The following is a 12,934-nucleotide window of genomic DNA, read 5'->3' as shown; positions in this document are numbered from 1 at the left end:
TGTGATGCTTGGAGCCATGGCAGTAAAGACAAGGATACAGCCAGCCTTTCTTGGTGACGTGCCTGAGTGGGCTAGCTCTCTTTCCCAGGAATAATTTCCGATATGTTTATTTAAACCTCAGTTGTGTTCTAGTCATATTGTTTCTTGGAGTTGCAGCCCAAGGTGATTTATTTGCTCAGGGCAGGATGTAGGGAGAGTGGGAGTCTGAAACACCTTTGTGTCTGGCAGCATCACTGACCAGGAGAGTGGTGATGTGAGTCACCCTTGAATTTGCTTCCATTCAATATGCCCTGGCTTGTTGAGCCCTGAGTAGGCTGGTCGCCTGCCAGGAAGCCTTCCCTGGCTGGGATATTCCCAATCCTCTGTCTTGTTAAAGTACACCCCTGGGGGATTTGTTGGGGCTTGTGCCAGAGGCTAGGATTTTGGATCCTGGGTGGGCAGCTCTTTGACCACATTCCCCTTCTGCTTTCTGGGGAGAACTGGACCAGATGATCTCAAGGACAGCAGCCAACCCTGGGTTCTCTGATTCTGAGTTCACTAGTGTCCCTGCTAATAGGACCACTGGAGAGGAACCATGTCAAACAGTACTTTCTCCTTTTTTCAGCCTATCTTTTGGATTGGAAGCTTTAACATCCTATTTTTATTTTTTTAGTGGCTACATTTATTATGCTAACACTCATATTTGACTTAACAATGACAAACTTTTGAAGGCTGGTCATTTATCAACAAATAATTACTGATGTACCTACTATGTGCCAGGTACTTGTCCAGGTGTTGGGAAACAGCCATAACCAAGTCTCTGGCCTGAGTATAAACTAACTTGTTAGGAATATTTCTAGTCCAATCATACCTTTAAGAGCTTCCATTTTGCTTAGAGTTTTAATTTCATCTTGGTTTTAAAGCTCCCAAGTTAGCTATTTTTATAAAACTTGGTGTTGATGTTTAACTTTTAAAATTTCGATTTCATTTTTTTGCTGTTTTTATTTTAGATTCATCCATGTATTTACCATTTTCTGTTCTAACAGTTGATTCTTATACCCTACCCCTTATTTCTGGATTCAGTTTCCTTCATGAAATGTATTTTTAAAGGGATCATTCAAATAAGGAATGATCAGTAAACATTCAGTCTCTGTTTGCCTCAAAAGAATGTTGTGCCCCCTCTTGAATGGTATTATAGAACCATAACGCAAGAGTTCTTTTCTTTAGCACTTCTGTGATTATTCCACTGTTTTCTGGCCTCTATTTTCTGTTTTCTTCAAAAGAAGAGTCTGCTGTTTATCTAATTATTACTTCTTTATAGGGAAATTTGCTTTTATCATTTTCTCTGTATCTTGGTGTCATTTTTCACTGTGATGTTCCTTGATGTAAACTTTTTCTAATTTATCCTTAGAACTCGATATGCTCTTTTGTTATAAGGACTCATGTGTTTCTTCAGTTCTAGAAAATGTTCAATTAAACCTCTAAATAATACATCAACCTTAAGGTAGACAGTGTCTGTCTACCCTAATGTAAGTTGGATGCTTTTGAATCAACTAACAGAAACCTAACTGAAAATAGCTTTAAAAATAATTTTACAATTGTATTACTTTGCATAATTAGAAGCCAAGGTGAAGCTGACTTCAGGATTTGTTGATTAAACAATTCCAGATCAAGCCTTTCTTATTTGCCATGTTCAACATATTGGCCCAGCACCTATAATAATCCCAAGGCGGCTGTCACAGCTCTGCTCTCTTGGCCATTAAGAAAAGACTTCTCTTCTAGGCTCTTTGTGAGATCAAAGCAGCTTTCCCAGATATCCACTGACTTTCAAGAAGAAAGGGAGAACAATGATTAATTTAGACCACTCAAGATCTAACTTTCAGAACCAGGGATCTGATCAACCTTCTCTGAGTCACAGGGAGGAGGATTGGGCACTGAAACAAAGTCAGAGGTCTGCTAGTAAGGGGAAAAAAAAACAACAACTGAAGCTGGTTTCTGGGTAGACACCCAAGAGTATCTGCCCTCTTTTGCTCTAATCTCTCCTGATCCTGCTTGTTTTAAACACATGTTGAATCTGCTTATCCTGTTCTTCATGCGTTGACTTTTGTTGGATATTTTTGTTTTTTTAAGCTTTTTTTGTTGCATTCTGGGTATTTCCCTCAGAGCTGTCTTCCAGTTCACCATCTTTCTCTGTAGCTGAATCTGTTGTTCAGCATACTCTGAGTATTTAATTTTGTTAGTTAAAATTCTGATTTCTAGAATTTCTATTTGGTTCTTTTTCACAATTGTTATTAGTTTTTCATGATGTCGTATTTTTTCACTATGGTTTCTACCTCTTTTTCTTTTAAAGATTTTAATTGTGTTTATTTTATGGTCTCTTTTATAGTTTTCTATTAATTCAAGTTCTTGGAATATCAGTTCCCCTGGTTTTTGTTTGGTGGATTCTTCTTGAAGGCAAATGCTATGCATTCACTTTCATTAAATGTTTATTTTGTTAATGTGAAAATTCACTGCAGAGCCATTTTGTGTCTAATTCTACTAGCATTAGCTTTTATATGAATTTATTAGCTTGCATAGTACATAATTTATAAATTTATTACCCTCATCAGCATGGCACATGACTCAATGTTTGATTTCTCATGGAAAAAGCTTTAGTCTCCACCCAGAGCTTCAGATAAATGACTATTTTGCCACTTCCCTTTGCTAATAAGAGGATTTTTTTCTAATCCCTTTTTCATGGAGGAGGCAGCCCTTCTAGAACCCATTCTTTATGCAGGGTACTGATTCCAGTTTTCTGCCTTGTGACCCAAAGTCATCCTCTCACATAAAAAGCCTCAGCCCTAGGGGTTTTGAACTAGGTCTAATAGGCTTTTGGCCACAGTTGTCAGATTTCAACACTGGCTTTGCGTTTTCTCTCTGTTTTCTGTTACCTATGGATTTCCCTTTCTTTTTTCAAATTTGGCTTTTTAAAAACTTTTGGATCATATTTAACCCAACATTTCCATGAATTTGGAGCAGGAAAGATGTTCATATCAGCTGAGTTCATCATGTTTCCAGAAATGATTTCCATAATGAGTGAAAAACACTACGCGTTGCTCAAGTCAAGTAATTATACTTATAAAGTACTTCCTGTTCATTCCCTCATTTGCCTTTTTTGTTTAAAGCATTTGTGTTTTATTCATGTTTATTCTGTTTTACTGAAGCATAATTGCTGTACAGTATTATGTGTTATAGGTGTGCAAAGTAGTGATTCGTGATTTTTAAAGGTTATAGCCCATTCATAGTTATTTTAAAATATTTGCTATATTCCCCATATTGTACAGGATATCCTTGTAGCTTGTTTTATACCAAATAGTTTGTACCTCTTAATTACCCCCCCTTTTGTACCCCTCCCCTCATTGTGTGCATTAATCTCTCAGTTGTGTCTGGCCCTTTGTGATCCCATGGACTCTAGCCCACCAGGCTCCCTTGTCCTGGAATTTTCCAGGCAAGAACACTGGAATGGGTTGCCATGCCCTCCTTCAGGGAATCTTATCGGCCTAGGGGTCAAACCTGGGCCTCCCACATTGCAGGTAGATTCTTTACCATTTGAGCCACAATTTACACTTTATTGAAGAGCTTTAAAAATAGTGATGGAATCCAGGTGGGTGAACCTATGATGGTGGAAAGACAAGAGCGGAACATACCTGGAAAGAGGGCACTTGTGCTGTGACGCGAGCAGTCTCCTCCACCCTGATCACCCCGTTCTGCACGACCGGGCGATAAACACAGGCACTGCTTGTATTTGTACCCCTCATTGTAGCTTATTTTATAACGAATAGTTTGTACCTCTTAATTAATTCCCTCCCATATGCCTTTGGTAGCTACTAGTTTGTTCTCTATTATCTGTCAGCTTCTTTTTTATTATATTCGTTAACACACAGAAATCCCTTGCATTCCTATACGCTAACAATGAGAAAACAGAAAGAGAAATTAAGGAAACAATACCATTCACCATTGCAACAAAAAAAAATAAAATACTTAGGAGTATATCTACCTAAAGAAACAAAAGACCTATACACAGAAAACTATAAAACACTGATGAAAGAAATTAGTTTCATATTTTAGATTGCACATACAAGTGATAACACACAGTAATTGTCTTTGTCTGGTTTATTTCACTTAGCATAATACTGTCCATGTCCATTCATGATGTTGCCAATGAAAAAAAGTACTGTGTTTTTATGAAAGGTGAGGTTCATCCTCACTCCCAGGGAGCAAACAGTTTAGTGGGAATAAAGAGGAGCATGCTGGTAATTATAAGACATATTGCGGGGACACTGCTTTGCTTGGCTAAAGTAATTATACCTCATGAAGTACTTCCTTTTCATCCTCTCATTTACCTTTTATGTTTTAAATTTCTTAATCTTTCTAACTGCCTTCTGGGAAATTTCCTTGAACCTATTTTTATATTTATATTTGAATAGTGAGTTCATACAGATACCTGCAGTAAGCAAGCTAACACCACAGGGTTCTTCCTCACCTGTCTCTATTCTGTGATTTGTTTCTTCTTTCTCCCATAGTTAGAAATGTGTTTCCCAATGTAAGCGTGTATATTCAGTTGCTCTACACTCAGAAAGAATTGTAAACTTAAAACACCATTAACAACATCTCACCTGCTGTGTAAACTTAGTGGTTCTCTTGTCTATACAATATATACCATTAAGAGTTTATAGTCAAAACACTGCATTTAAAAGCTACTTCACTTAGTTCTTTTCTTTGTTTGATTATTAGCAATTTAACACATAGTTTGGCTTATTTTTTTCTGTTTGCAACCAGTTATACATTTACTTTTTATATACATTTTTATTTAACTTAGTATGTAAAATATTTACATGGTTCAAAAGTCAAAACTGTGGGACTTCACTGGTGGCTCAGTGGTAAAGAACTCAGGAGACACTAGTTCAGTCCCTGATACGGAAAGATCCCACATGCTGCACACAGTTATTGAGCCTGTGCCCTAGAGCCCAGGAGCCAAACTATTGAGCCCACGTAACCCAACTGCTGAAGTCCGAGCACCCTAGAGTCTGTGCTCTGCAACAAGAGAAGCCACCTAATGAGAAGCCCACACACTGCAACGAAAAGTAGCCCCTGCTTTCTGCAACTCGAGAAAGACCCACACAGCAACAAAGACCAGCATAGCCAACAATAAGTAAATAAAATTTAAAAAATTTTTTTACATAATCTACCTTTCCAGAAAAAAATAAAAACTGTAGAAACATACTTCGAGAAGTTACTTCCGTCTGTATCTTAGTTTCTGGTTATCTTTCCTACTTTTCTTTTTGCATAATTAAATGTGAAGAGTCAGAATGTGTTAAGTTGCTCAGTCATGTCCGACCCTTTGAGGCCCCATGGCCCCTCTGTCCATGGAATTCTCCAGGCGAGAATACTGGAATGGGTTGCCATTTTCTTCTCCAGGGGATCTCCCTGACTCAGGGATCGAACCCAGGTCTCCTGCATTGCAGGCAGATTCTTTACTGTCTGAGTCACATATGTTTATGTATATTTAATGTGCAAATCTGTTATTTCTCCCCTTTTCTCAAACATTTTCTTTTTTTAATAACTGCCTTAATGAATAAAATAACCCTGTGCATCTGTTATTTTATATTATGAACTTATATCTTCAGAGTAAATATCTAGAACTGGAACTGCTAGATCAAAGGTTAGGTGCCTTTGTAGCTTTGTTACGTATTGCCAGATCCTCCTCCCGTCAGTTCTTATACTTCGCATTCCCATGTGAAGGGTAGGAGAATGCCTGCTTCCCCACAGCCTCCCCAGCAGAGACTGTTGCTAAACTTTTGAATTTTTACTGGCCTGAAAGGAAAGAAATAGTACTTCAGTGTAATTTTAATGTCCATTCCTGTTATTTTGAATGAAACGGAACATCTTTTCATACATTTAAGTACAGTTAGTGTATCTTTGTCTGTGAACTCTCTGTGTATGTTTTTTTTCACGTTTTATTGAGATATATTTGACATATAATACTGTATAAGTTTCAGAGGTACATGATGATTTGATGTATGTGCATATTGCAAAACGATTACCACCATAAATTTAGTTAACATCCATCATCTCATATAGTTGCCATTTTTTAAAAAATGTCTTTTACCCACTTTTCTACCTTTTTATTTTTAGGAATTCCTTATAAATTAGAATGATTAGTCCTTCTGTGATATACGTTTGAAGTATTTTCTCCCATTTTGTCATTTGACTAATGACTCAGAATTTGTCTTCTTTACCACAGTGTCATCACTTATACCGTTAAGTATAACATGCTTGAAGTGAAGTGAAGTGAAGTGAAATCACTCGGTCGTGTCCGACTCTTTGCGACCCCGTGGACCGTAGGCCACCAGGCTCCTCCATCCATGGGATTTCCCAGGCAAGAATACTGGAGTGGGTTGCCATTTCCTTCTCCAATAACATTCTTATAGGACCTTTATTTGAGATGTGCCCTTTATTTGAGATGTGCTTAATTGCTCAGTCATGTCTGACTCTTTGCGACCCTATGGACTACAGCCTACCAGGCTCCTCTGTCCATGGAATTTTCCAGGTAAGAATACTGGAATGGGTTGCATTTCCTTCTCTGGGGGATCTTCTCAACCCAGGGATTGAACCAGTTGGTAATTTACTTATAAGAATGAACAAAATTTAGAACTCAAGGAATAAAATCCAAGAATAAGCTAACAAAGAAACAGAAAGTGTAATTATAAAGTATATTTATCACACAAAACTGGAGTACCTAACATACTGCATAGCTGAATCAAAATTCAGAATATTTTAGCAGCCTGGAAATATGAACCAAAATGCATAAAATGATGTTTTGTACTTAGGCTTAAAAACACTAATTCCATAAGTAGGTGTCCTGGGGACGCTTGCCTTTACATCAACTCATATGTGTATAAACAAACCTTGGGTTTTAACTGACCACACATTTGTATAAGTCCAACAGGGTAATAACAGTTGCTAAAAGAAAATGCACTCTTAGAATGAACAATAGTAGAAGATTATCCTGATGATGGAGAAAATTTTCCCTTTATACTCACCATTTACCAGATATCCAGAATGGTATGTTCAACTCAGAGGACCACAAATCAATAGGGTCATTGAAATTGGTGAGCAACTGAGGAAGTCTGAGTTAGTAAAGAGTCCAGAAGTCCCATCAGGAACCTGGGAGATTTAATCTGGAGAAAATAAAGCAAGTCATTTGTGAAGTGTTTGAAGGCTGTCAAGGGTAGGTGGGGTGAGAATTGCTTGATGCTGTTCAAGCTGGCAGGATCTGTGGTTGTGACCTGTGAATGAGGCTTGCCGTAAAGGGAGACTTTCTAAACTGACCTCTAGGGCTGCTGGGAAGGCGAAGGGCTGCCTTCCTTACCTGCCAGCTCCTTATGGCCAAAGGTGTCTGGACAGAGGGGTTCTGGTCCAGCAGAGACCATGGGCTGCTCTGTGTAGGCAGTCTAGGCACCTGGGTTCTTGCTGCCTGGCTCGTGGAAAGCGATCTTTCCTTCCCTCTGGTGTCTTCTCTTTGTCAGGAATAAAAGCAGGTGGGAAAAATGATCTGTGGGATTTTTTGGCTAGTTGAAGTAGATGAAAATTTTGGAGAAACATTTGTCTGTAGGATTTGATGTTAAAATATGTCAACTTTGAGTTTTTGCTGAGAACCTGAGCCAGCATCCTGAGAGCAGGGACTGCCCCAAAAAGGGTATTTGTGGGCAAAGACCTCAAACTCTTATCCTCTTATTCATGTATCTTTACATGATGTTATCATGTTATCATCCCCATGGCTGATAACAGCAGCAATGTCTCGGGATGAATTGCACTTGTTAAAACCCTGTACTTGTTAAAACCCTGCTTAGAGGTCACAGACTGACCCCTATGGTAATCTTATCGTCCAACTTTAATGGGCACAAGAATCAAACCAGGAGTGGGGTTAACACACAGGCTCTGATTCGGTAATTCAGAGGTGGGCCCAAGATTCTGCATCTCTGGTGAGCCCCAGTTGACGCTGCTGCTGCTTCAGGGTCCACACTGCATCGCAGGGGTCCAGAGGCAACAGTCCACATAAGCTATGTGGACTGAATCAGAGTCACCTGTCCCGTGCGTGTCTGAAATGCAGACGCCTAGGCTGTACCTCTGTGCTCTGGGACTAGAATCTTCAGGGGTGGAGCCCAAGAATCAGCTCTTTGAGCTGGTACTGCAGGAGATTCTTAAGTGCACTAAAGGTTTTTAAGCACTGGCCCTGGGGAGAGTGGACAGGAGGTTTTAGACTGGGGGAACGCATTGTTCAAGGGGATACAGTGAGTCACATGAAGAGTTGATGGTAGAGCACCGGCTGCCTCTGCAGAGCTTGCGTGAGGACAACGGACTGGGACCCTGGGGGCCGTGGCTGCCCTCCTGCCGAGTGCACAGGCTGTGGTTTGACGACTCCTCTCTGTCCCCGGGGCTTGTCTTTCCAGTCGTCCAGCATGCTCTGCCCACCCCCTGCTGAGGTGCACTGACCATGAGCCTCAACTCCCTCGGCCACAGGAAGGAGCTGAGTAACCTCACCGAGGAGGCCGGTGACCAGGGGGGCGTCGTCATCACAGAGTTCGTCGCCATCGTCATCATCACCGTTTTCGTCTGCCTGGGCAACCTGGTCATCGTGATCACCTTGTACAGGAAGTCCTACCTGCTTACCCTCAGCAACAAGTTCGTCTTCAGCCTGACCCTGTCCAATTTCCTGCTGTCTGTACTGGTGCTGCCTTTCGTGGTGACCAGCTCCATTCGGAGGGAATGGATCTTCGGTGTGGTCTGGTGCAACTTCTCAGCCCTCCTCTACCTGCTCATCAGCTCAGCCAGCATGCTCACCCTTGGGATCATCGCTGTCGACCGGTAAGCTTGCCTCACGGAGAACTGAAGGATTTAGGAGGATGGGCCAAGGGGCAGCCTGAGAGAGCATGCCTTCCAAGCTGCTTCCGTTCCTCTGGAGGGTGCCAGGGGCTGTGCTGGAGAGGGTGAGAAAGCAGAGTTCTTCCTCTTCTTCCCTCCCCTCAACCAGAGCACCTCTGATTTTATCTGATCTAGCTTGCACATAGTTTTATTTTTTAAAAAAAGTTCCAATACTTAAAAAAAGTTCTAGAAGCCTCTGCCTTTCAGGTGATAGATGGGAGACGGAAGCTGAGACAGGTGAGGTGGCAAAGGGGGCGCCAAATCCAGTTCTTCCCCAGAGTGCCGCCTGCTCTCTTTTGCTCAGGTTGGGCCAGAGCTGCACCAGGGCAGCCTAGGAGGAAATATTCTCCATCCTCCACAGTGCAGGGGCCTGTCCCAGATGGAAATGAGAGCAGGGGAGGGAAGACAACTGAGGGAATAAAGATAGTGCTACCTGGGAGAGACCGTGTGTGCCTTACAAAATCTGAGCTTTCCCTTCTTGTGGGGTGGGTGGCTCTAAAAGCAAGAGACAGCCCCCAGCTCTACCTAGAAGATTCTTACAGATAGTGAGTCGGGCTGTCAGATTTAGTTGTGCACATTCTACAGGGTTTGACAAGTTTCCAATCCCTAGAGTCATCTTCTTTCTTAGGATTTTGCCAGCAGTCACTTCGCTCATCCCAGGCAAGGGTTCAACTGCACAGAAACAAAGGGGAGATTCAGATTCTGTATGATTTACCGAACCAGGGAGGGAGCTAGCAGTGGAGTCAGGGGAAACACAGAGGGTGCTCGGCAGGGCTGTCATCACTGGGTGCCACGGGTCCCCTGGCTCCCTTAGAATCGTCAGGTTTTGAGCCAATGAGTGGTGGCTGGATGGTCCACCCAAGGTGCAGCCCTCCACTAGGCCCAAGGCCAGACTCCTGCTGGTTCTCTCTGACTGGAGGGTTAGAATGAAGGAAGCCATCAGGTGACTTCTCCAAGTATGTTCTTCCCCCACCAACAATAAAAATAATGCTGAAAATATAAAGAGTAAAATAAGACAGGTATACATTCTATGCAGAGTTCCAAAGAATAGCAAGGAGAGAGAAGAAAGCCTTCATAAGTGAACAATGCAAAAAGTAGAGGAAAACGATAGAATAGGAAAGACTAGAGATCTCTTCAAGGAAATTAGAGATAACAAGATAACATTTCATGCAAAGATGGGCACAATAAAGGACAGAAATAGTATGGACCTAACAGAAGCAGAAGATATTAAGAAAAGGTGGCAGAGATACATAGAAGAACTATACAAAAAAAGTCTTAATGACCTAGATAACCACAATGGTGTAATCACTTTCCTAGAACCAGACATCCTGGAGTGTGAAGTCAAGAGGGCCTTAGGAAGCATTACAAACAAAGCTAGTGGAGGTGATAGAATTCCAGCTGACTTATTTCAAAACAAAAGATGATGCTGTTAAAGTGCTGCACTCAATATGCCAGCAAATTTGGAAAATTCTGCAGTGGCCACAGGACTGGAAAAGGTCAGTTTTCATTACAATCCCAAAGAAGGGCAATACCAAAGAATGTTCAAACTACTGCACAGTTGTACTCATTTCACATGCTAGCTAGTATGTGAACTGAGAGTTTCCATATGTACAAGCTGGATTTAGAAAAGGCAGAGGAACCAGAGATTAAATTACCAACATCTGTTAGATCATAGAAAAAGCAAGAGAATTCCAGAAAAACATCTACTTCTGCTTCATTAACTATGCTAAAGCCTTTCACTGTGTGGATCATAACAAACTGAGGAAAATTCTTAAGGAGATGGGAATACCTGACCACCTTACCTGCCTCCTGAGAAACCTGTATGTAGGTCAGGAAGCAACAGTTAGAACTGGACATGGAACGATGGACCAGTTCAAAACTGGAAAAGGAGTACATCAAGGCTGTATATTGCACTCTGCTTATTTAACTTTTATGCAGAGTACATCATGCGAAATCCTGGGCTGGATGAAGCTTGAGCTGGAATCAGTATTGCCGGGAGAAATATCAATAACCTCAGATATGCAGATGACACCACCCTTATGGCAGAAAGTGAAGAAGAACTAAAGAGCCTCTTGATGAAAGTGAAAGAGGAGAGTGAAGAAGCTGGCTTAAAGCTCAGCATTCAGAAAACTAAGGTCATGGCATCTGGTCCCATCACTTCATGGAAAATAGATGGGTAAAAAGTCGAAACAGTGACAGGCTTGATTTTCTTGGACTCCAAAATCACTGTGGATGGTGTCTGCAGGCATGAAATTAAAAGACGCTTGCTCCTTGAAACAGAAGCTATGACAAACCTACACAGCATATTAAAAAACAGAGACGTCACTTTGCTGACAAAGGTCTGTATAGTCAAAGCTATGGTTTTTCTAGTAGTCATGTATGGATGTGAGAGTGAAGAAAGCTGAGTGCTGAAGAATTGATGCTTTTGAACTGTGGTGTTGGAGAAGACTCTTGAGAGTCCCTTGGACTGCAAGGAGATCCAACCAGTCCATCCTAAAGGAGATCAGTCCTGGGTGTTCATTGGAAGGACTGATGCTGAAGCTGAAACTCCAATACTTTGGCCACCTGATGCCTCATTGGAAGAGCTGCCTCTTTGGAAAAGACCCTGATGCTCAGAAAGATTGAAGGCAGGAGGAGAAGGGGCAACAGAGGATGAGATGGTTGGATGGCATCACCGATTCAATGGACATGAGTTTGCGCGAACTCCAGGAGATTGTGCAGGACAGGGAAGCCTGGCGTGCTGCGGTTCATGGGGTTGCAAAGAGTCAGACACGACTGAGCGACTGAGTAGCAACAAGACATATCCGTAGACACAGACATATCCGTAATCCTACTAATAAGAAGCAATCAATCACTGTTTACATTTTAGCATATTTGCCTCCAGGGATTTTTGGCTGTATGCTATACATTTAGAAAATAGGCTCAAGGCACTGTGGTTTTGTGACCTGTTTTTTCACTTAACCTGATTGTGAGCATTTTTCCTGTGTGCAAATGTCCTTTGAGAACATGTCTTTAGTGGTTACATGGTATTCCATCTTCTGGATGGACTATAGTTTATTTTTACAGTTCCCTGTTAGCTTACTATTTTATATAATAGCACTTTTGAAAAAGACATATGTTTGTGAAATTGTGTTTTCAAAGTAAACACACTTTCAAGATTCTTGGTGTGTGAAAGGCAGGCTCCCCTTCAGAAGGCTGTACAGGTGTTCACTCCAGTAGCCACTTGTCAGCATCCTATCAAGACTGATGATAAGCGTTACAAACGTAAGTGAAATTTTGTTGGCAGTGGGATGGAATGGGATCTCACTACTGTTTGATTTTCTTTCTTTCTTTTTTTTTTTTTAATCATTACTTTTGGAATATCCCTGTCTGGGTCCTGGGTCCTGTGGAAGGTGGAGTGGTGGCCAACAGCTCAAGAGCAAAGTGGGGGAGTTAGTTTTAAGTGCCTCTCACAGAGCTCTCTGTACGTAGATGTTCAGTAAACAGTGGCAGCTCTTGAAGGCTGTAAGCTGCTCACTTGGATCTGAGACCTAGATAAGCTAAGAGTGAGAGGTTTTTTCACCAGCAAGCGTGACAGATTCTCAAATCATGTCATCCAAATGCATCAAACGAGAGAGAATTTGCCTCTTTCAGTGCTTTATTCTTTGATGCTGGGAATATTTGCTGGCATCTACTCTGTGAAAGGGTCTGTACTAAATCTCCAGATGGTAGGATACAGCATGACTAGGACGTAGCCTCTGCCAACCAGGAGTTCCCGGTTTTGTGGCAGAGGCTGATCCGCAGGTGCTGATATGAACACAAAGCAGAAGTAAGTGCTGTCACAGCTCCCGCTGCCCCTGATTTTTTTAAAAAATGTTTATTTATTTGGCTGTGTTGGATGTTATTTGCTGCTTTCAAAATCTTTTGTTGTGGCACATGAACTCTTTAGCTGTGGCCTGAGGACTCTTAGTGGCAGTCCAGTGGCTAAGACTCTGCCCTCCCCATGCCGGGG

At 41.6% G+C, this 12,934-nt stretch overlaps 1 protein-coding gene across 10 annotated transcripts in view; it reads left to right on the top strand.

The window, feature by feature from the left end:
• GPR161 (G protein-coupled receptor 161) overlaps positions 1 to 12,934 on the top strand; it is a 58,517-nt gene that overhangs the window by 26,495 nt on the left and 19,088 nt on the right. For 3 of the 10 annotated variants that reach the window (XM_043876229.1, XM_043876225.1, XM_043876228.1), the window contains exon 2: positions 8,472 to 8,886. The exons of 1 other annotated variant lie outside the window; for it this stretch is intronic. In XM_043876229.1, the coding sequence (XP_043732164.1) occupies positions 8,516 to 8,886 (371 nt within the window). In that variant the 5' untranslated portion in view covers positions 8,472 to 8,515. Of the gene's footprint in view, positions 1 to 6,262; positions 6,398 to 6,429; positions 6,569 to 8,471; positions 8,887 to 12,934 lie in introns of those variants that run through there. 6 more of the 10 variants (XM_043876232.1, XM_043876223.1, XM_043876231.1 and 3 more) reach the window with 3 other exon arrangements.

Source organism: Cervus elaphus, chromosome 20 (genome assembly GCF_910594005.1).
Source record: "Cervus elaphus chromosome 20, mCerEla1.1, whole genome shotgun sequence".
Taxonomy (NCBI): domain Eukaryota; kingdom Metazoa; phylum Chordata; class Mammalia; order Artiodactyla; family Cervidae; genus Cervus; species Cervus elaphus.
This window is presented reverse-complemented; position numbering and strand designations above follow the sequence as displayed.